At 40.0% G+C, this 23,576-nt stretch overlaps 1 protein-coding gene across 1 annotated transcript in view; it reads right to left on the bottom strand.

The window, feature by feature from the left end:
• The window catches only part of clasp1a (cytoplasmic linker associated protein 1a), a 181,659-nt gene that overhangs the window by 89,857 nt on the left and 68,226 nt on the right, over window positions 1-23,576 (bottom strand). Inside the window, exons 9-18 of the mRNA XM_055638729.1 lie at window positions 22,713-22,865; window positions 16,862-16,932; window positions 15,971-16,063; window positions 13,063-13,208; window positions 10,708-10,843; window positions 9,078-9,148; window positions 7,448-7,507; window positions 6,851-6,928; window positions 3,111-3,278; window positions 1,624-1,673 (exon numbers count right to left, since the gene is read on the bottom strand). Of these exons, the coding sequence (XP_055494704.1) occupies window positions 1,624-1,673; window positions 3,111-3,278; window positions 6,851-6,928; window positions 7,448-7,507; window positions 9,078-9,148; window positions 10,708-10,843; window positions 13,063-13,208; window positions 15,971-16,063; window positions 16,862-16,932; window positions 22,713-22,865 (1,026 nt within the window). The remainder of the gene's footprint in view (window positions 1-1,623; window positions 1,674-3,110; window positions 3,279-6,850; window positions 6,929-7,447; window positions 7,508-9,077; window positions 9,149-10,707; window positions 10,844-13,062; window positions 13,209-15,970; window positions 16,064-16,861; window positions 16,933-22,712; window positions 22,866-23,576) is intronic.

Raw genomic sequence — 23,576 nt, 5'->3', positions numbered from 1 at the left:
TTGGACCAAGCAGTTGAGATTTGATCCACTTGAGGTTTTAATTACAGAAAAACAATAAGTAGCAGCAGTAAATGGAGGTAATGCATTGGGAAGAGCAAACAGTGAAAGGTCCCTACTGCAGTTGTACAGGGTCCTGGTGAGACTGTACCTGGGCTATTGTGTGCAATTTTGGTCTCCTAATTTGAGGAAGGATATTATTGCTATTGAGGGAGTGCAGCGTAGGTTCACCAGGTTAATTCCCGGGACTGACATATCATGAAAGAATGTGTCGACTGGGCATGTATTCACTGGAATTTAGAAGGATGAAGGGATCTTATAGAACCATACAAAATTCTTAAAGGATTGGCAGGCTAGATGCAGGAAAAATGTTCCTGATGTTGGGGGAGTCCAGAACAGGAGTCACAGTTTGACAATTAGTGGTAGGCCATTTAGGACTGAGATGAGAAAACATATTTTTACCCAGAGAGTTGCGAATCTGTGGAATTCTCTGCCACAGAAGGCAGTGGAGGCCAATTCACTGGATGTTTTCAAGACAGTTAGATTGCAGCTCTTAGGGCTAAAGGAATCATGGGATATGGGGGAAAAGCAGGAGTGGGGTACTGATTTTAGATGATCAGTCATGATCATATTGAATGGGGGTGCTGGCTCGAAGGGCTGAATGGCCTACTCCTGCACCTATTTTTCTATGTTTCTAAAATCAAAAATATTCGATTAGCCCCTTTGTCTGCTGATTTGTACGCAAACAAAATACTTACTCTAAAATATTATTTGGGAGGTTCCTTGTCATATTACTTGGAAGATATGCAAAGTTCAGTATATTTAGTTTAGTTAATTTAGTTCAGGTTATTTCACATATACTGAGGTACAGTGAAAAACTTTTTGTTGCATGCTAACCAGTCAGCGGAAGGACCATACATGATTACAATCAAGTTGTCCACAGTGTACAGATACAGGGTGAATGGAATAATGTTGAGTGCAAGATAAAGTGCAGTAAAGTCCAAATAGCCAGAGGGTTTCCAATGAGGTAGATGGTAGGTCAGGATCACTCTCTAGTTGGCATTAGAGATTGAGATGGATAGAAAGATAGCTATAATATACTCGATAATTTATTCTTAAAATGTGTGGGAATTCATGTCTTCAGACAGTTTTAACATGCTTTGCATGAATTACCTTATTTTCATAATTTGGGTATATAGTTACAATACAATTTTGGGTAGATCTGTGAACTTGGACAAACAGGATCTGCGACAACTCTTTCAGGGACTAGGATCCAATGGTCTCTGGGCAAGGAGAAAATATTGAATTCCCTTCTACTTCTACTTAGCTAAGAAGAATTAGCCTTTTGTATATACTCTCAGAAGTTCAGAGTATAAACAAGAGGGGAAAGTATTGTAGCTGCAAGTAAGTGGCTTCAATTCCAGCATTGATGATATATGGCACTATGAAATAAATGAAAATCATCACTATGTAAATAAATGAAATTCTGGCAATCACCTATTATCTTACAGGCAACTTAAGGGACTGGAAAATGTACCTTGTCCCAAGGAAACTTGTAGCTTGAACTATGGTGACATTTCATTTTATGTTGATTAATAACTAAACCAAATTAGTCGTTCATCTTACCTCGTGATACTGTGCTCCCAGTTGGACTTCGCTTTGTGGACAGGGGACGACTGTTACAAAAGCAGATAACATGATTAAATTCGGTTCATGGTTCACGGTTCATAAGAATAATCCATCTGGTCCTTCAAGCATGCTCCATCACTTAAAGATCATGGATGGACTTTTATCTCAACACTAAGCATATTCATCACTTCCCTCAATTTCCATATCAGGAAATCTCTGATTTTGAATGAACTCAATGACCAAGTGCCCGCGGCTCTGTTGTAGAGCATTCCAAGGTTTTCATTACCAACTAAGTGAAGATTGCCCTCCTCTTCGTAGCTTTATATTAAACCTTACTCTCAAACTGTACCTTCTGCTCGAATCCATTGGTAGGGGAAACATACTCCCTGCATCTAATTTGCCAAATCCTTTAAGAAGTTTTTATAATTCTTATTAGTTCTCCTCACATTCCTATAAATAGTCCCAGTCTCCTTCAACAAATCTTCACTGCAGTTCTTCTATTGCAAGTTAATCCTTTCCTAAGGAAACCAAAACTGGACACAGTACTCCAGATGTGATCTCATCAAGGCCTTATACAAACCCAACTTTGTCACTTGTGCAATCAAAATCCTCTTGCAAACTCACTTATAAAAACTAACATCCCATTGATCATACGATCACAGATCATCAGTCAGCAGAATTAGGCCATTAGGCCCACCTGGTCTAGTCTGCCATTCGATCAAAGCTGGTCCATTTTCCCCTCTTAATCTCATTCTCATGCCTTCTCCCTGTAACGGACCTTGGCCTCCTGACCGTCCACTACATGCATATTTTGACATTCCATGATTTGCATAAAAGGACCAAGTCCCTTTGAACATGAACACTATTTAATTATTCACAATTTAACAAATACTCGGCTTTTGTTATACCTAACAAACTGTGCTTCCTGTTTTATTCTATCTTGACAATATCCAACTAAAGACTTTCGATTTTCCCCCATATTCACTATTATAGCCTCTACACCACCAGTTCAATATTACCGGAAAATCGAAAAATATTTGATGCTCCAAGCCTAATTGATGACATAAATCCTGCATATCTGGGCCCAACCACTGACCCCTTTAGCATCCCACAAGCCAGTCTCCCAACATGGAATAATCTTTTACTCCTAATAATTTCTACTCCTAGCCTAATAATCAATTTTCGATACATGTTAGTATATTATCCCTGTAAACACCCACTTTAACCTTGTTGATAAACATCTGGTGAATGATTTCATCGATAGCCTTCCAAAAATCAGTGTACATCACATCCCATCACATTTGATAGCTGGAAAAGTATCTCTTGCCTGATTTAAAGCACAAACTTAAATTTCTAATCTAGTTCTGGCAGATGAGTCAAGTAGATATTACTTATACTGCTTGCAGAAATTGGACTCCAATAGCTTCAACGTAAAACATTGTACCATTTTTAAACTTAGAATGCTGGTCTACCATGGTTCTTACTTTAGACTTTCTTGAGAACTAGATGACGAGCGATCAGACTGAGGCAACGAAACAATGCTGTCTGAATTTTTCAAGTGGGACTGTAGCGGCTTCTGGTAGGAAGGTTCCAATGAATTGAACAAAACTTCAGCTTCTCTACTGAAATGGCTGTGAAAATTCCAATACACTCTAAAAAATTGAAGATAAAGATTACAGAATTAGCACCCATCTCAATTTACATTCAAAGTTACATACTCGAAAAAATACAAATTGGAATTAGCAGAACTAGTACATGCATAGAAATATGTCAACCACACAGTTGTTTGTAGGTTAATTACCTAAAATTAGAGAATTCCCATGTTCATACCGTAAGGTTGTGAGCTACCCAAGCGGCGTGTGCTTGTTCCTCCAATATGAGAATGGGAAGGGGAGTTAAAACTGTTAGCAACTGGAAGATCCAGCAGGCCTTGGCGACCGAACACAAGTATTCGACGGAACGGTCGCCGAGTCTTTCAACATACGCTTGGACTCGCTTGCGTAAAGGAGGCCACAACAGGTAATATAGTAGATGAGCTAGAGAGGGGTGAATGTGTGGAATTTATTGCCATAGATAGCTGTGAAGGCCAAGACATTGGGCATTTATAAGGCAGAGATTGATAGGCTCTTGATTAGGAAGGGCGTCAAAAGTTACAGGGAGAAGGCAGGAGAATGGGGCTGAGAGGGAAAATTACATCAGTCATGATTGAAAGGTGGAGTAGACTCGATTGGCAGAATGGATTACATAGAAACACAGAAATTAGGTGCAGGAGTAGGCCATTCGGCCCTTCGAGCCTGCACCGCCATGCAATATGATCATGGCTGATCATCCAACTCAGTATCCCGTACCTGCCTTCTCTCCATACCCCCTGATCCCCTTAGCCACAAGGGCCACATCTAACTGTGGCCCTTGTTAGATTAATTCTGCTCCAGTGTCTTTTGGTCTAATGGAAGAGGTTAGAGGTGCACGTGAACCTCTGACAGAACTGCGGACCCAGGATGTAAGTGAGGAAGGAGGCATAGCGACCGGTGTTACATATCCTGTTGATGCAGGGGCAAGTACCTGGGGAGGGGGTGGTTTGGGTGGGAATGCATGACTGAACAAAGAAGTTGCAGGGGGGGAGCAGTTTCTGCGAAAGGCGGAAAGAGGTGGAGATGGGAAGGTGGCTGAAATGTCAGAAAATTATGTATTTGATGCAGAGGCTGGTGGGGTGAAAGGCAAGGACCAGGGAAACTCTATCCTTGTTCTTCCAGGGGGAGGGGGACGTAAGCAGAACTATGGGACACAGAGGACGCGTGGGTGAGGGATCCATCTACGACAGCAGGGGGGGAAACCACATTCACTAAAGAAAAATGTAGATCATCAGCACAACTACCTTTGTTAGATAAAGATTTAAATGCAGACTTATTTCTTTGCTGAAAAATTCCAACTCAATTGATGAATGATATTGGAATGAACGTGAACATTTTAGAACAGGACCCAGAGATTTACTCAAGAGAAAAGAACCTTCAGCTTTGTCAATAGCCTAAGTGGTTCTCCCTGAGGCAAAGGTTGCAAGGATTCTGACAGATGTTAGAAATCACAAGGGTTATAGATTGATCGACTGTTTCCGCTAATGGAAAGATTGTGAGGCAGAAGATATAGAATTGGCAAAACTAAAAGAAACATTAGGGTTTTTGAAAGGAATGCAGCAAGTAGTTAGTCAGGAATGCTCAAAAGGTGGCAGAGTAGAAACTGATTCAATAATCTTATTTTAAAAAGAGCTGGGTACGTATCTGAATGGGGAAAAATATATGGCAATGGGAAGAGCACAGGGGAATTGGCTGTAGTTGCTCTTACAGATGCTTGTGCAGCCTTCTATGCTGTGGCTATTCAATGCACACATTATGTCAACTCAAAATTGTCTTAGTACATGCATGTAAGTTGAAATTGAAAAATGCTCTACATTGTCCAATTATTAATCTGAACTAATTTTCACAAATGGTCTAATATGTGGTCTAATGCCTTTTCACACATGTGCAAATGCCGAATTTAGAGCTAGTGGGGCATCTTCAACCTGCTCCACACAAGAAGGCCCATGGAACACAGATCTGACAGAAATCCCCAGCATTTGCACTTGGGAAGAAACAAAAAGTTTTTGGACCCAACTGAAAGTTAGACCAGTTTGTGTCAACGGGGAAGCTGATTTCAAATCATGACAAAAAAGGAAATGGATTAATTAAAAATACGTTTAAAAACAAAGCAAAAGAGGTTTAAAGTTCTTATCAATGTTACTACTTTTAACGTTCGGACATTTTAAAAATTGTAATGCTGCATTTCATTTTTAATAGTTTTTAAATGTTTTAGAGAAACCTCAACAGCTGAAAAAGTTACAATAAAGGCACAGATGACTTTCTTCCAGGAGGTGATTATCAGCGAGCTCTTTGAGGCACTGTGCCCTTCGAGAGATCATTACTGGACCCCAGACTTCAGGTAACAAGATCTCCAAGTTAAGTAGGTTTTGGAGATAACCAAATGGGGGTGGGTAATCTGTACTGACCAAATCTGAATCAATATTTGGAATGTTTATTAAATTGAGACTCTGCATAAACATAACTTTTTAGAGCAAAGTATTTTAAAGCAAAAAGTAAACAAATGTTAAAAAAAAATTCCATCCTGCTAGATATGCTAAGATTATTTTGTTAGGAATAGAAATAAAAAGATTGTCCTTTATAGACTTAAAAGATGATTTTTTTTAAAGGGATGGAGAACTTTTCATAGAATTCTGTGGCATCTACTTTACAATTCCTTATCAAGTTCAGTTTTCTATAGTAAACCAGGCTGAAGTGAAAGCCTGAAATACTGATTGCAGTCTGTCACAGCAGCAACCAAGAGCAAGTCTGGATTTTATTTTAGTAAATATCCACCCATGTTCAATGACATCAGGAACAACTGGAGAGAAATCGGAAACATGAACCTTGCTACTTTCTCATTGTCACAGAGAATGAAGCAACAGCTGTGTTTCTGTGACCAGCCAAGCTGAACCAAGTCAGCACAAGCAATTTAAACCTGTGGTCATTCTCATTACTATTGCCTTTCCAAATTTAGTCTTAAAATATCAGCAAATTTAAACCAAAACTGTGGCTGATGTATAGAATGTGTAGAGAAACTCAACATTTCTATAATACCACCACTTTCACCATAACAAAGAAAACAAACATTGCAGAACTGCAACCACAGGAAAGATGTTCCCGGGCTATAGATCATTCTAATTTGGCTTTACATCACAATTACTCTTCTCATAGCACTGGGTTAAAGACCATTAATTTTGTGTCATGACAATGAGAAACGGCAACTTTGACTTTTAAAGAAGAAAATTGATGGAAGGGAACATAAAGCTTTGAATACGGACATTTCTCAGTGACAACATTCCAACAATTCTTGTCTTGTGTAATATTTCTTATGGGAAGAATCCTAAAGTTTGGACAAAATTGTATTTCAGTTTATGCCATCAAGTATCCTAACAGCATCCACATTTTCTATTTTCTTCCTTCTTTTCAAAGGATTAACAAACATTTGGTAAATCAAGAGAAAAATTAAATATTCCATCAAGCCCAAATCAATCTGAACCAAATATAAATGAAGCATTTTGTTAATGAATAGCTTTAGTGTACATTTTAACACGATAAGAATCCAAATTAAAATAAATGTAATAACACTAATCTCACAGTTAAAAACAACTTACTTTCGGGCTGCTATTCTTACTTCTGAATCAGCATCATGGACACCCTTCTTTATAGTTTCAACCATTAGTGATGAATGTCTAAAGAGAAAGGACAGCATGACAACTACTCAAAATGTTTCATTGCAAACCAGCAGCTCGGTTGTACATATTTACTTTCCAAAATATTACTCGGGATAAAATCTATTAAACATTAGCACAATAAGCAGTACAATCCTTCCAAAGTTCAACTTAATGCCACACAGCGTATTGAAAATAAAATGGGGTGAAGCTTCATTATGCATTTTCAAGGGCCTTCCTTCCATTGCTATGGAAACAGCACATTCATTGCCAGTTGACTTATTTAAATCCCCCAAGTACCTTACTTTTCTAAAGAACACACTGTTTTTTCCACTAAATCCATGTTATTACAAAAGAATATGTAGCATTTCCCACCCACCATTTTGCCTAATTTCAATAATCATTTAGCTGCTCAATCCTCAAAAAATTGATACCATATTGCAAGTTTATATTTTAAACGATACTTATTAGCAACACCTAAATAACCCGTAGTCTGTTCAGTTGAAAGGCACAGAGCTTATTCCTTGGCTGTTTACTTACTTTTCTAATGAGTGTGTTTGCCAATCCAGCAGCAACTTTTCCAAAAATACAAATGAACGCCTATGAAAATAAAACATTAGTTTGTTAATAGAAAACACCTATAGGAAGTGAATATGCAAGTAGAAATGATTCAACATTCACACATAGATTATTTATGTATCTCTATACAGTCCATGAAATGGAATGAAATGTGACTGAAAGGTATCTTATTATCGAGAAATAATTAGAGAAACTACATACAATGTTGCTCATGTAGCTATTTCACGACCATTCACAACGTGAAATCTATGTCACAGGTTTGTGAACCAAGCTGCAATGTGCAAAATAATTACCATATTTCCCGGCAATGAAGACGCACCTGCGTCGAAGACGCACCCCCATTTCGAGTTGCTAAATTTTGAAAAAAGGCTGGCGGGACAGGATCAAGTTTGGTTTAGTGAGTAGAAAAGAAGATGTGAAACTCCTTCAAGGAGACAATGAGGACCGGGGAGCCTCCATCTTCATCTGTCCCACAATGCGCTGTGCGGTTCAGGTCTGAGGGACGGGAATGTGCCCCGGAAATGGCTGCAGTTCCCAGGTCAGCTCGCCTGCCCCAGAACTGGATGTAGCGTGCAGGTCGGCTGGCAGGTCTGGCTGTAGCGCCCAGGTCGCCTGTGTGCCCCGGGACTGGCTGCAGTTCCTAGGTCGTGAACACTAATTGAAAAAAATACTCCTGCGGGCTGGATGAGTTCGGTTACGGGCCAGATCCGGGCCGTAGGCGGCCAACCTCTGTGTTAGGCCTCATTGTTCCCCCCACCCAATGTTTTAAAAGCAATTTGGCCCATGTCTATCTTTCTTGGCTAACAAGCTTCCAAGACGCAGGTAAATTTTTGGGCCTTATTTTAGGGTAAAAAATAGTGTCTTCATTGCCGGGAAATACGGTATACCAAACTAACGAATATTATTGACAGTAGTAGCACAGCTTAGTTGCACCGGGATGAAAGCCAGTTAATTACTGACCCAGTATTCTTGATCGTTTGCTGAAACTTTAGGGGCTGCTGAAGAAGAATATTACTTTTAAATGTTGTGGTTTAGGTAGAGCATCAATCACTTTGGTCCCCTCACACAATGGGTGATAAGAGTTTGGAAGAGAAAGCCACTAATTGAGATACATTTTGGCAATGGATATGGGAAGGGGAAATTTTCCAAATTTCTTTTTCCTATTCATCAGTGTTTGATCTGGCTCACAGCCTTTTCCCTAATTTGCTTCTGCACAAAGGATACACATAATACACAGAGGATAAAAGCCCAGAATATGGAAATTTGAGCTATAAATCTTCTCTTGAACAAGAGATTCGTTTTTTTGTAATTGGATCATGATGTGATTAATTTTGCATCCATGATTGATATTTGAAAGCTTCTGATCATTTTTTAAAAATGATGCCAATTGAAACAGCAAATCCCAGAATCTCTTATGTACCTCAAGGTCTGCAGCATGCTTACCTTGACGTCACATCTTCAACATGCACATTGCATAAACTTACAAATTTAATATCCTTAGCCTTCATATATAATCAATGAGGCAAAATATGATTTTATACCTAAGCAGTTTATCAACAGAGAATCAGAGCAAAAACAGATTAAAACTTACCTCCGTACTGCCACAGACTTTGATGCACAGTTGCTTGAGATAACTGGTATTAATCTATGGAAGTGGGTATGCTGGAAAATATGTTTTTCAAGAGTAAATCCTAGGCATATTATTGTTGCAACAACACAGTCAGTTGAGGTAGTATTATCTTAAAAAAAAAGTCTAACTTTTCATGCCCACTAACTCCAAAATGGTTTCATTCTTAAAACCTAAAAAGATTGCATTCTATGCACACAAATTCATCATTAAAAATGGCTTCCATACTTAAAACTTAATTAATACTCCACTCTTTATGAAGACAAAAAACAAATGCTGACAGATTTAACACTTGTTTTAAAAGGCTCATATACAGTGAGCAAGGTGGCTAACTGCGGCAATATTTTTTCTTTTTCACCCATTAAATACATCATTTAAACTATTTTGATCTACCAATTTCACAATGGTAAAGATCAAAGGTGCACTCAATTACTTTTCTACCTTTATCTTAGAAATATTCAAATATCGGCTTCCTTTGGTTTTCTAGGAACAGAAATCCACGATTATCAGTAAAAAATAAACTGCACCTCATGACTTCAATGGGCAGCTCTTTAATTGTTGTTTTTATAAATTACCCCATAGTTCTAGATTTTTTCCATGAGAAAACGTATATCCACCAGTCAATAACCCTCCAATCTCATCAAATCCCCACTACTAAGCTCCAGCAGTTACAAGACTCAGCTGAACAAACCTTTCATAAAAAAACATGCCCATTCCAATGCAGTAACATCCTTCCAATAATGAGACCACTACAATACACAGTAATTCAGGTGTAGTCTTGTTAATGATCTATACAACAAAACAATTTCCCTGCATTTATAACAATCTTCTAGCTTTTATTACTTACTGTACCTGCACACTAGCCTTTCAAGTGTTGTGCTATAGGATACACAAATGTTTCTAAACAGAGCTCTATCTCTCAAACTTTAGATAAAGTGCTGCAATAATTTTTTTGTCAAAATGGTCAACTTCATATTTTCCTCATTTCACATTTTATTAGTCCTATCTTCCCCCACAAACCTAATCTCGGTAGACATCTCCACACATTCCCAGCAATTGCTACTTGCCAAAATGCTCTGGGGATCCAACTAATTTTCATCCCCAAATCAAAGATTATGAAGACTTACTGTAGCACTTCCCATTTCTTTAACTCACAAGATCAACTAACACAACAGACCAGAATTCAGAATCTGCTGATCACTATATTCACTTGGCAACCAGAGGAAAATCTTGACAGCAATTTTTAATATATTCCATCTTGAATAACTAATATCTCAGATGCAAGATGTTAAACATACATATTTATCATAAAGCAATTTTAAAAGAGTTAGGCACTTCATTTTTCTGTATTTTACTGTTAATAAAAAGCACAATGCAATTAACAAACAACTAGAAATCAGAACACAACACTTCACGTAAAAAGAAAACAAGCAAACAAAAACCTACTTCGGCACCGAAATATAGTTTTGGGTGATGTGCTATTTTCATCAAAAGTATATTTTAGCTATTGGAAAGAAATGCCTATCAACTAGTCCATTTTGGGAAGTAAAAGAATAATATTGCAGAAACTACATTGCATATTATATAAACTTACTCGAATAATTAATTTGATAGCTGCTATTCCAGATGTGGCTATAATTTTGGCACTATTAGGAACAAGGTTGAAAAGTGTTGGCAAAATGGCTTCTGCACCATGATCAAAACGATTTCCCAGAACGGATGAGAGATACCTGGAAAAAACAGTTTGTAAATATGTTTTGGGGTGATTAAATATTTGAGATTAATAATAAATAAATCTATTTATAAATAATAAAAACTTCCTCAAAAATAACACAATTTCAAACATAGTTTTTCAAAATTACTCCAATAACTCTTGTAAGCAGTTCTCCTTTGTTGTCACTGTGCTGATGGCATGCTATGTTGGGGATGTACTGATTGCATCAACACATTGTTGAAATACCAATACAAAATGTGTGGACAATTTTTTAAGAATTAATTTATGCCGTGCCTTTAACCTAAAACAAAAGACATTCCACGACACTTTATAGATACATGTGCAGAAATGAGCAACAGAAAACTCTTTCTCTCTCTCTCCCCCTTTCTCAAATAGTTCACAGGATCTTCCATTCTTGCCTGGGGAGGTTGATAGAGCCTCAGCTTAGTGCTTCTGACAGCAAGATATTTTATCACCAGTTCACTGCATAATGTCACCCCAGATTATAGAAACATAGAAATTAGGTGCAGGAGTAGGCCATTCGGCCCTTCGAGCCTGCACCGCCATTCAATATGATCATGGCTGATCATCCAACTCAGTATCCCGTACCTGCCTTCTCTCCATTATGTACTTGCGTCTCATTTGAGAACGTCACACTCATAACCTGCTGACACAAAGGCATGAGTGCTATCTGTGAACAGAAGTGACACATAAACTGGAGATAAAATCTTGCTGGCTGTCATAATGTAAAAGTGACCCTCAAGTAACTTCCTGTCTGAAAAGGAACCACCCAAGCAAGTTTACTTAATGGCTCAATTTTCATTCAGTTATCATAATGTTGACAACATTATTAAGTTCCTGGCAATTTAAAGCTGCAGGGTGACACTGGAACACAAACTTCATCACCCAGGGGTAAGAGAATGTCATTGGATGCAAGAATAAAGCATGAAATATTGCATAAACCAAAGAGCTATAATATGTATTCTGGGGCATCGTGTACAAAATAAGCTGATCCGAATATCTATCCGTCCGTCCGTCCCTATCCATCCATCCATCCATCCATCCATCCATCCATCCATCTTCTATTATTATATAAAAGTCTGTGGCTGCCACCTGCCGTCCGTCCGGCTGCCTTTCTGCCTTTTGATTCGTTGACGGCTGCTCCTTCCTATCAGCTTCCAACACACTTCAAAACAAAGTTGCAGAACAGGAACACTCTGAACTTTTCACCTCAATGGGATATCACAGCAAGTGCTTCAACAGGAGGGGGAGGGCCAATTGGTATTGCAATTGGAACTGCTGCAGCAGACAGGGGAGGTGCAATTGGAATTTTTTTTAAATCCACTGCTGAGGGAGGCAGGGGAGTGCTGGAATCTTACATTTGGGAACGGCTTCAGTTCCGTTGGAGGTGACGGGTGCATGGTGGAATATTGGGTCGGGGGATCACACCATTGGGGGAAAAGACCCAACGGGTCTGCACTTGGTCTAGTTCTCTTTAATACAGCAAATGTTGAAAGACAGATTGATTTAAGTATTCCAAGTCATGAAGTGATCGGACAAAATGAATAATAAGACTGTTTCCGTTGGCATTAGCCTCAAGAACCAGAACACACAATTTGAAGTGACAGATAAAATGAATGAAAGGCGTTCATTCAGTAATTATGACCTTAATTGCACTAAAAGGATGATAGAAGCATATTTAGCCATGCATTTCAGAAAGAAACTGCTTAAGCACAGAGAACAAAATTCAGAGTTTTGGGGAAAGTGTTGACGAATCTGACGAACAGGATAATTGTTACAAAAATAAACTTTTTATGCTGCAAGTAGCCAGTTGGAGATCTTCAAGGGAGAGAGGGATAAGGTATATTCAGAGAGTGTGAAAGGATTATGGCGATGAGTGAAATGATAAATTACGTATTCATTTTATAAAGTCTGGGGGGATCTCTAGAGGTAAGGTTGGGGTTGCAAGGTCAGGGAAACGGGAAGAAAGAAAGAAATTGTAAATCTACGATGCAAGTTGTTAACTATATGACTTGCTTGACTAAATACAATACAATACAATTTATTTGTTGTCATTTGAACCCAGAGGTTCAACGAACTAAATCTAGGCAGCATTAAGAAAAAACCCAAGTAAGACAGTTCATATTGCTAATATCAAATCACTAATGCCCATCGCAGCCTATAAAGTTTATTGCTCATTTGATTTTGTCTATTTCAGCACATTTCACAACTTACCCTAATGTTATACAGGCTTCACGCACAACTTGAGATCGTAGGTCTTTTGCTGATAATTTGAATGCACCGTCTAAAAGCCGCAGATGTTGAAAGAAAGATTCATGTTCTGTTGCTCCACCCATTATTAGAGACCTGACCTTCTTAAGCTGAAAACAAGAAGAATTGTTTTGTAAGCAAAGATTAGAATGAAATAAGATAATTTAAATGTCTGGTGTCTTGAACGATCAGTAATAAAATCTAAAGTGGTGAATCACTTGGAAATAGAGAATACCCGGGGATTAAGGAAAGAACGTTCACGTCGCGGCCCTGTTTTCACCAATCTTTCCGCCACTACGCACAAGAAGCGCAAGACAGGCACCATTGTATGCAGATGCCGAGAAGTGTGTTCAACTCTGGCTGAACAACCTCTAAACTTGTTTGTGGACTCGATAATAAGAAGAAGAGAATTCCCATACATCTTGGAAGCAGAGCTATAAACAACCTCTTTGTTTGTATATCTCCATTATTCAATACAGCAAGATAGAAAACAGGAACAAGAGAAACCCATTTAACAATTCGTGCCTGCTCCACAATTTAATACCATTAGGACTGCTCTATACCTCAATACCATATCCTTGCCATTGCACAGCTAGAAATCATCCATCTCCTGAAAGATATTTAGCAACAAACCTCAACAACCCTTTGCGGTATCAAATTCCACGGGTTCACACCAAATAAAGTGAAGACATTTCTCTTCCTCAGAGTCCTAAATCTCTCACACTGTAGCTTGAGACTGTGACCACTTGGTCAAGGCACACAGCTAGGGAAAGTATCCTCTTCACATCTAGTCTGTCTGACACCATCAAAATGCAGCAAATTTCATTTACATCCTCATTCATTTTTTCATTCTTTTAAACTCTGGCGACTACAACATCATCAACCTAATCTCTCCACCTATGACACTCAGATGATTCCAGGAACCTATGTTGTATTCACTCTGCAACAAGTATATATTTTCTTACACCCATCTGGACAATTTTGGATGATACAGTTGCACGGCTAGTAGAGATACGGCCTCACAGCTCCTGTGATTCAAGTTCAATCTGGACCTCTTGTGCTGTGTGAAGGTTGCATACTTTACCTGTGACCATACGGATTTACTCTGGGTGTTCTGATTTCTGCCCACATTTCAAAGACACTCGGCTTTGTAGTTAACTGGTCCCTGTAAATTATCTGTATCGTGTAGTTTTCAGAGACATGAATGAAGTTTGTGGGAATTGAATAGTGCGGACGGGAGCAATTTTCAGCGTTACAAATACCAAATTAAGTTAACTTAATTAGTTATAAAAATGGCTTGCTTCGGAATGTTTACCTATTTGAGTAACACTCCAGCATAAACAGATATGAAAAAGCTCATCACAATTCGTGACCATTTGCTGATATCTGCAGCAGGTGCTCTGGGTTAGAGAAGGAAAACAGTCCAAAGTTCTTGTTCAGACCATCAAGCGAGTGAAGAATCGAGTTCAACTCAATTGATGGTTCTAACCCCAAAACTAAATACTTATCTTCAAGCCTAAGAAAATGGAATTATCTTAAGTGCGAGGTACTGCAATGAAACAGATACCCATGCACACGGTGTAAAGGCAACCTTGATCTGCATAGTGGCCAGGACGCATGTCTGTGAGCGGATGGCGGGCCACATCACATGTTCATATGGATCCTGCCCCCAACCCGCCCCTGATGGCAGGCGTCAAATCACGTGTTCACATGGATCCCGCCCCTTCGAGGACGCCACCCACAGCACTGGCCCCTAGTTACGGCACTCACAAACACGGCGACCTACGGTCCATTGTCTTGGCTCTGTCCTGAAGGTGGTGGCTCAAGTACTCACACTCACTCGTCCCCGGCCGAATGACAACCCCGATCCCGACAGTGAAGCCCAGACACAGAAGATGCGTGGCTGTGCTGGAGGCTTTGCGCAGGATGCTGTACAGCCAGAGCTCAGCGCACGGCCCCGCTCAGGCGCAAGGCGGCTCCGCAATTGCGGCCGCCAACGCAGGCCTCCTTGCGTCACCGCGCATTGGTGCCTCGGGCCCGGGAGGAACCAGAAATGAAGGAAGTATGCGGGCGGGATGACTACGGAAAAAAATATATACACCTGCGGGACGGATGATTTTGGGTTACTGAAATAAAGAGGCGGAGACCTTTTCCAGGCGAGGCAGAGTTTCACCTGCACCTCCAACCTCGTCTACTGCATCTGCTATTCCAGGTGTCAACTTCTCTACATCGGTGAGACCAAGCGCAGACTTGGTTATTGCTTCACCCAACACCTCTGCTCAGTTTGCAATAACCAACCTGATCTCCCGGTGGCTCAGCACTTCAACTGCCCATCCCATTCCAAATCAGACCTTTCTGTCCTGGGCCTCCGCCATTGCCAGAGTGAGGCCTAGCGCAAATTGGAGGAACAGCACCTCATATTTTGCTTGGGTAGTTTACACCACAGCGGTATGAACATTGACTTCTCCAATTTCAGGTAGTCCTTGCTTTCTCCCTCCTCCCCCTCCCCTTCCCAGCTCTCCCACAAGCCTACTGTGTCCGCCTCTTCCTTTCGTTTTCCCACCATCATTCTGAAGAAGGGTATCGACCCAAAACATTGCCTATTCCTTCTCTCCACAGAAGTTGCCTCACCCGGAGTTTCTCCAGCATTTGTCCATCTTCGATTTTTCCAGCATCTACAGTTTTTTCTTAAACACTAAGCATGTGGAAGCTTCTCTCACTAAAAGTGGTATTTAATTATTTCCCTACCCCAAATTTAAAATAAAACAAATTTCAAAAGCAATCACATTTTAATATTCCCAATTTGCGACTATTTTAACACATGGGAAATGGGTCAAATGGGAAAATAATAACTAAAAGTTCAAAAACTTACAGCAGTAACTCTCTGTTCCCAGTCATGCTTATCATCTGATAAAACTTCCCTAATTTTGTTGATGGATTCTTCAAGATCTCTGTTTGAAAAAATCTAAATAAAAGAATTACAAGTAATGAGTTGCATCACAGGTTTATTTGTAAAAGGTTTTTTTTGCCTTATTATTTTCATTAACCAAAGAAACAAAATTTAACAATGGAGAAACAACATGACAGAGAGTAAATATACAAATGTACTTATATAATTCTACAAATGCAGCAAATCTTCTCAAGGAGCTTCAAGGTAGGGACATCTGGCCTTAAAAGGGGCAAATTAAGAAGCACCATAAAGGAAATTAAGAGGCAATATACAACTTTAAGAGAGGATTCTGGGGCAGAGCGCCATCCCAGCCAAAGGCATGACTGGCCATGGTAGAATTATTAGTCCAAGAAAGAGAAAAGGTGCAAATATTTAAATTGTTATAAACCAAGACAAAATTGCAGATATTGTACACCAAAGACATACAGGTTTGTAGGTTAATTGGCTTGGTATAAGTGTAAATTGTCCCTAGTGTGTGTAGGATAATGTTAATGTGCGGGGATCGCTGGTCAGTGCGGACTCAGTGGGCGGAAGGGCCAGTTTTCGCGCTGTATCTCTAAATTAAACTGTCAAGAGAAAATAAAGGTCTTACAGCAAATATAGCAATACTATTAGCTTCTTGAATGTTTGATTCTTAACAAAAATAGGCCATTAGAATGATTATATGAAAAGATCTATGTTCCTGTAAATCTTCCAAAATATTTTGCGGCACTCAGAATTAGCAACAGAACTAACACATATCTACACTTTCCAAATAACAAATGTCAGGTTCTCAAAAGTATATGGCTCCAAGATATAAGCAGCCAGATTTACCTGAACCACCGGAACCTCCTCAAATGCTCGGATAAAATCGTCCTCGTCGACAGCACCCGCCGCCTCCTTGCCTATTGAGAAATAAGCAGCAAATTAATAAACAAAAGCTGTGTTTGGTAAGATTTGACAAAAGTTTGATCTTTGAACTTAAGGAAAGATCTCTCTCTCGGAAGCCATTTCTTTTAAAATATCAGTATAGAAATCCAACATTTGTGAAGTTTGTGCTCACCATAGCAAGAAATTAATGTGAAACTGAATACATTCATTTTCAAAGCAGCTATGAATCTAATCAAATACTTGGGTCACCCAACTCAACACTTCTGATTACAGCACAATGGCCACCATCCTTCGACTTCACGTATCAGTGGCTTCTTGGAAAATGCTGCAGCCTATTTAACAACCTACTTTGCTGTCACGGCCAAAGTCCGATCTGATTTCACACGCAACACTTATAGGTGATGAATTCATTACATTGTTCTGATACAGCACTTTAATCTAATACAGCACTTTGCAACAAGCAGTAATCGCGTCGCATATATTAGATGACAACACTTTACATAGAAAGAAATATAACATCAGTCGTGGTTTTCCCATTTGTGTATGTGGTAAGCATAATGCATCACAGTTGACGACAATTTTGTGGCCACCTTTAACTTAAATGTAATTTGACAACACGTCTCTAGTTATTAAATCTTTACCATTATTTTGACATTTGCACTGAAGTAGTTCATTTATAACCGGTTAATGTTTATTTATTAAACAAATTAACTCAATTTTTTTAATTTTTGTGTAATAATTGTATATCTGGTTAATTTTCCCATTTTCTTCCAAATGCTAGGCCACAGCCTTCCCATTTTCACATATTCTACTCGCATTTTTCCCGTTGAGGCGACAAATATCTTCACGTTGCATTCCCACATATGTTTCCAAACTTTTTAATCGTTTAAAGTTTTTATCAACCCCCTCCCTCCTTCCCCCCCAAATTGAGGCCCCTCCCTCCTCCTCTCTACCAATATCTTCACGTTGCATTCCCCCATATGTATTTCCCAACTACTCCCTCTTTTTCTTCCTTCCTCCCTCTCCTACCCTTAACTCAATTCTCTATCAACCCCCTACCTCTCTACCACTTGCATTCTTCCCCCCCACATATCTTTCCCTTTTTAATCGTTTAAAGTCTTTACCCATCAGGGACCTCTCTCTACCCTCCCTCCCCCTGCCCCTCTCCCTCTCTAACCTCGTTCCCCCTCCCTATACCCTCCCTCCCTACTCCCCTCCTCTCTCTTTCCTCCTCCCCCTCCCTCTCTACCCCCATCCCCCTCCTCCCTCTCGACTACCCCTACCTCTCTACCACCCCTACCTCTCTAGGGATTGAAGAGGGAGGGTGAAGAGGAGGAGGAGGGAGTTCTGGGGGATGAGGAGAAATGAGGCGCGTATGCGCAGTTGGGGGCTATACGCAAGTGGTGCAATATTGCGCTGGGGGAACGGCTTGCGTTGGGCGAACGGGTCAGTGGTGGAATCTTGCGTTGGGGGAGCAGACCCAAAGGGGCTGCACTTGGTCTAGTCAAATAATAAATGCGCCATTATGTTCACAGCCTTCAAAACAAGATAACAGATCCATAATTTCTTTATTTTTTCCTTTCAAAATAATGGATCATTACAAATTTATTACAAACTTTATTACAAATACGATGTTGGGGTATCATGGGAACTCATCAAGTCCATTAAACAGATTTGTATTCTGTAAGAGAATGCAGAAAGTCCCCAGGCTACAAACAGAGTTATTCTCCTGAGAATTATTCATAACCAGACAGTTAATTGTATGCATAATTGGCTAGAAGATAAGTTAATCAGGGATTTGCAAACTGTCTCTGCGGAAAACAGAAAGTGGTGGGGATAGTGGTGGGATCCCATTGGAGGTGGCGAAATTGTCAAGACGGTTGTGTTATGTGCAACAGCTAATGGGGTGAAAGTTGAGGACTAGGAACGATAGAGGCCCGTTACTGGGTTAACCGTTGTTTCTTATTTATATTAATGATTTAGATGTAAATGTACGTGGCATGGTTAGTGAGTTTAGAGATGACACCACAAATAATACTGGTATGACAATTCCAATGCAAAGGAACACATGAGTGGTGGACACATGAGAGTACACCACACGGACAGCCATCCAAGTTCTAACACACGGGAACACTCTTGCGTATGTGTGCACGTTGGAACTTCCATTCCAGGCCATGATGCAATCAGTCGGGATGGTTTATTAGATTATTCTGAGATGTACTGAATCTCTTTAAACTTCTGAGAAAGTAAAGCAGAGGCCATACCATTTCTTAGTATCGTCAACACAAGGTCCTGCTTGGCATGGACATTGTGGGCCTGATCATATGCTGCATTGTTCTATATTCTTGATCAACGGGGTGCAATGGGCCTGGAATGTTAGATGGAGTGTAATTCAGATAAATGCAAGGTGTTGCATTTTGGTGTAACAAACTAGGGAAGAACTTGCACAGTAAATGGTAGTGCCCTGGGGACCAGAGGTACTGCGGGGTTTCAAGTACATTGTTGCATGAAAGTGGCGACAACGGTGGACAGGATGATGAAAATGTTTGGCACAATAGTCATCATCAGATAGGGTATTGAGAACAGGAGGCAGAAAAATGCAGATGGTGGAATCTTACGCAAAGCCCAACGATCTGGCAGGAACTCAGACAGTTGTTGTGGAGGGAACAGACAGGTGACTTTTCTGGTCAGGACCCTTCTCGAGGCAGAATAGGGGAGAAAGCTGTAAAAGAGGCAAGGGTGGGGGGTAAAAGTCTGACGCGATAAATGGAGGCAGGCAAGGGGGAGGGGAGGGCTGGGGATTGGCAGATAGGTGGATTAAGTGACAAATGTGAGAGGTGAAAAGGAAACCACTAAGTGTGTTAAATGAGGAAACAAGGATGAATTGTAAAGCTGAAGCCAGGGATATTGCTGGAAGGGGCCTGGGGACGGGAAAGAGGAGAGATAAACAGGAAATATGACACTTGGGGATAAGCAGACAAGGGAGAGGAATGGAGGTGTGTGCGTGTGCGCTTGTGTAAAGGCAGGAAAAAAGAGGGATATTACTTGAAATTTCAGGTCAATATTCATACTTTTGGCTTGCATGTTACCCAAGACAAATACAAGTCTCAATTCTTCCAGTGTGCCTGTGGCTTCACTCTGGCAATTGAGGAACCCAAGGCCTGAGAGGTGGGTGTGGGAATGGGAAAGAGCGTTAAAATGGTTAGAAACTGGGAACTCCATAACTGCCACATCCATAACTGCCACAGTCACCCATGGTGTTCCTCAGGGATCGATGCTGGGGCAACTACTTTTTATCATCTATATTCAACCTCTTGGCAATATTCTCCGTCATTTTGGAATCATTTTTCACTGCTACGCCGAAGATACACAACTTTACCTCTCCACAAAACCAAACGCCTCCCTTCCCCCAACTGCCCTCAACACCTGTCTTCAAGCTATCAGCAACTGGATGTCACTCAACCTTCTAAAACTCAATGGAAATAAAACCGAAATCATGCTAATTGGCTCAAAGTCCATACTCTGCAAAACCCACCCGTTCACCATTTCAGTTGATGGCTCACCCATACCCATCTCCTCCCATGTCAAAAGTCTCGGCATCATTCTGGACAGTACACTTTCCTTTGGCCCCTACATCAGCAATATCACATGCTCTGCATACTTTCATCTCCACAACATCTCCAGACTCCGCCCCTCCCTCTCCAAAGACAATACAAAAGTCCTCATCCATGCTCTGGTCACATCCCGCATCGATTACTGCAACGCCCTCCTCACTTGCACCTCCAATAAACTTCTTCATCGCCTCCAATGCATTCAGAACTCTGCAGCCCGGATCATCACCCGCACCAGATCATCGGACCACATCACACTCAGCTCCACTGGCTCCCTGTGCACCATCGGATTAACTACAAGATTTTACTGCTGACCTTCAAAGCCCTACACTACCTTGCTCCCCAATACCTCTCTGACCTGCTGCTACCATACACTCCTTCCCAGTCACTTCGTTCCTCCTCAGCTGCAATTTTAACTGTCCCCACATTTAGACTCAGCACCATGGGTGCCAGAGCCTTCAGCTGCTCTGCCCCACGTCTCTGGAACACTCTCCCACCTCCCATCCGTCACCTGGACACTATCGATCAATTCAAATCACAACTCAAAACACACCTGTTTAGATTAGCATACCCGACATAACTTCCACCATGTTCACCCCGATTTTAATGACTTAAAATGTTTTGTGTATTTTTTTTTTTTTTTTGTTTTTAATCAACTTGATTTTAATATTGATAAATGTATTGTGATTTTATGTCCTGTAAGGTGTCCTTGTGTGTCCAGAAAGGCGGCAGCAAATAAAATGCATTATTATTATTATTATTATTAGCTCCAGCTTGGTGGACAGGACATATGTTTGGCGAAATTGCCATCTAGTCTACCGGCGTAAAGGAGGACAAATCGGGAGACCAGAATGCAATAGATGAGGTGGAAGAGAAGCATGTGAACCTCCCACTTGGAAAGCTGTTGCGATGGAAGAGATAGGTGAAAGGACAGGTGCTCACCTCGAGCCTGTCAGCATTCCTCAGCATTGCCTCACCCCACCTCTCCATTCCAGCTTTCTCCCTCCTACTACATCAGTCGAAAGAAAGGTCCAGACCCGAAACATTGTCTGTCCATTCCCTCCACAGATGCATCCTGATCCGCCAAGTTCTTCCACCCTTTTGTTTTTTGCTCATTTATATGCAATTTTTTTTGTCTCCTTCGAGACAATCACAAGTGATCCAAATATGTCCCCATCAGAAACCTCAATGTCATACTCAAGTCAGAACACTGCCTTTAATCAATGATGCAATGATTTCCCACTTCTGGAGATTCAGAAGCATTATTCCAGACGTCGGGCCAACATTCTGGCAGTTCATCATCTTGCTAATGGAAAATGGGTGGCACATAAAACGAGCTAATTTCTAGATATTTTAAGATTATTTTGAGAGGTGCTGCTGGCCTTAGATACATGCAGACTATCACTGATGTACACTTAAGTGCACAATTAAATGAAAATAATGTATTTGCCCATAGCAATTAGTGCTTTATTAAGCCAAATGAGATATTATGCAATCACTTTTAATTTCTGTGCACTTCAATTTTAAGACATAAAAAAAAAGAGTTTTAATTGGTAATAAACATAAAAGATTTTGCAATGCTAATAACATTTTGAAGTCTATACATAATATACATTTGAATTCAAGTCTGAGATGATTGAAAAGCAGTTGCAATTTATAACAATAATTCCATGCTTCCAATCTAAATTTCTGAAGTAGCACCTTTTCCCAAAGTCCACCTTCTTTATTTAATTATTAAAAAGACAAACTATCAACTATCAACAAGGAGATTAACCACAGAGTGTTCATGTCATTCAAAGCAAGAGAGAAGTGCTGACTTTTGAGGACATAGAATTTCAGCTCCAAGCAAGTCTCATATTTTTGGAAACATTGTCAATATGAAATACTTCAGGAACTGCATTTCTTTGTGAAACTAAAGTGAAAACTTGTATTTTATTTCACAATGGAATTTCTTATACTGCTAACTAGAAATATCATCCACAGAATTTGACTGGATAAGTAAACAACAAAAGGGGAAAATATGGGAACATGGTGAGAAAATGGAATTAGAATGATTCAAGTCATCTGGTGGATAAATTAACTTGTTGGAATGTATATTATATTTCTTTTGCTGTACATTCTACTTATGTTTTCAGTCATCCCAAAGCAAATTTTAGAAGAACACAAAAGTTTTATTCAGTTACCTGTTGTATTTTTCCAGCTAGCTGCAGATGAAGCCGGTCTACGACTTGTACTCGCAACAATAGGACGTCGTGAAACTTGGGCTTTTGAAGAAGTGGAGCTGGCCGATGAGGGCCTGTTACCATCCACAGATTCTTCATCGTCAAAATTTTTATCTGCATATTAAAAAAAAAATCCTTTAAATTGGCATTTCAAATTATGCTTCGTTAAAAAGCCATCACGACATTCTAATTAATAGGATGGATTTCATGATTGGACATCACTGATGTATTATCCAATGACCCCGTTCTATTTTCAAAACATGTGAAAGATGGAAAGATAGAACATTTTAATTGTTCACTCTTTAAAGCACCATGTTTTCTTCATTTTTAGTTTACACAACCAGCTACAATAAAGAACATTCACTTACAAGCACACAATTTTCTGCAGATTATTCTTCTCATTTTCACTTCATTTAACAATTGTAGTCACCACTCCAGTTTCAAATTGTAATCAATCCAGATGGTCACTCATGCTATGATGCACAATTGACAACACACAATGTCCACTGAACATCAAGATGTATATATCCCCGCAAAAAAGAAAATCACAAAAAATTGCACAAAGTTCCAGCAGGGCTCGAAAATGCAGCGGACAAGGCAATTTTTCAAATCTTTATGGCAATGTTACCGTCAGAAAGAGGAAAGTCAATCTCTGTTGTTATCAAAACACACAGCTAGCGTCTGACTGAAAAATCTCGTGGGAGACATCGGCAAGACTGCTTGAACAGCCGTCATCAATTTCCATTGACAAATAAAATGCAGGCTTTATTATCTATTCCACAGCCTTCTGACCAACATTAGAGACCTGTTTGCTTATAACCAATA

The sequence above is a fragment of the Leucoraja erinacea genome, chromosome 7 (genome assembly GCF_028641065.1).
Source record: "Leucoraja erinacea ecotype New England chromosome 7, Leri_hhj_1, whole genome shotgun sequence".
Lineage (NCBI taxonomy): Eukaryota > Metazoa > Chordata > Chondrichthyes > Rajiformes > Rajidae > Leucoraja > Leucoraja erinaceus.
The sequence above is the reverse complement of the archived record's forward strand: the minus strand, read 5'-3'. Positions and strand labels throughout refer to the sequence as shown.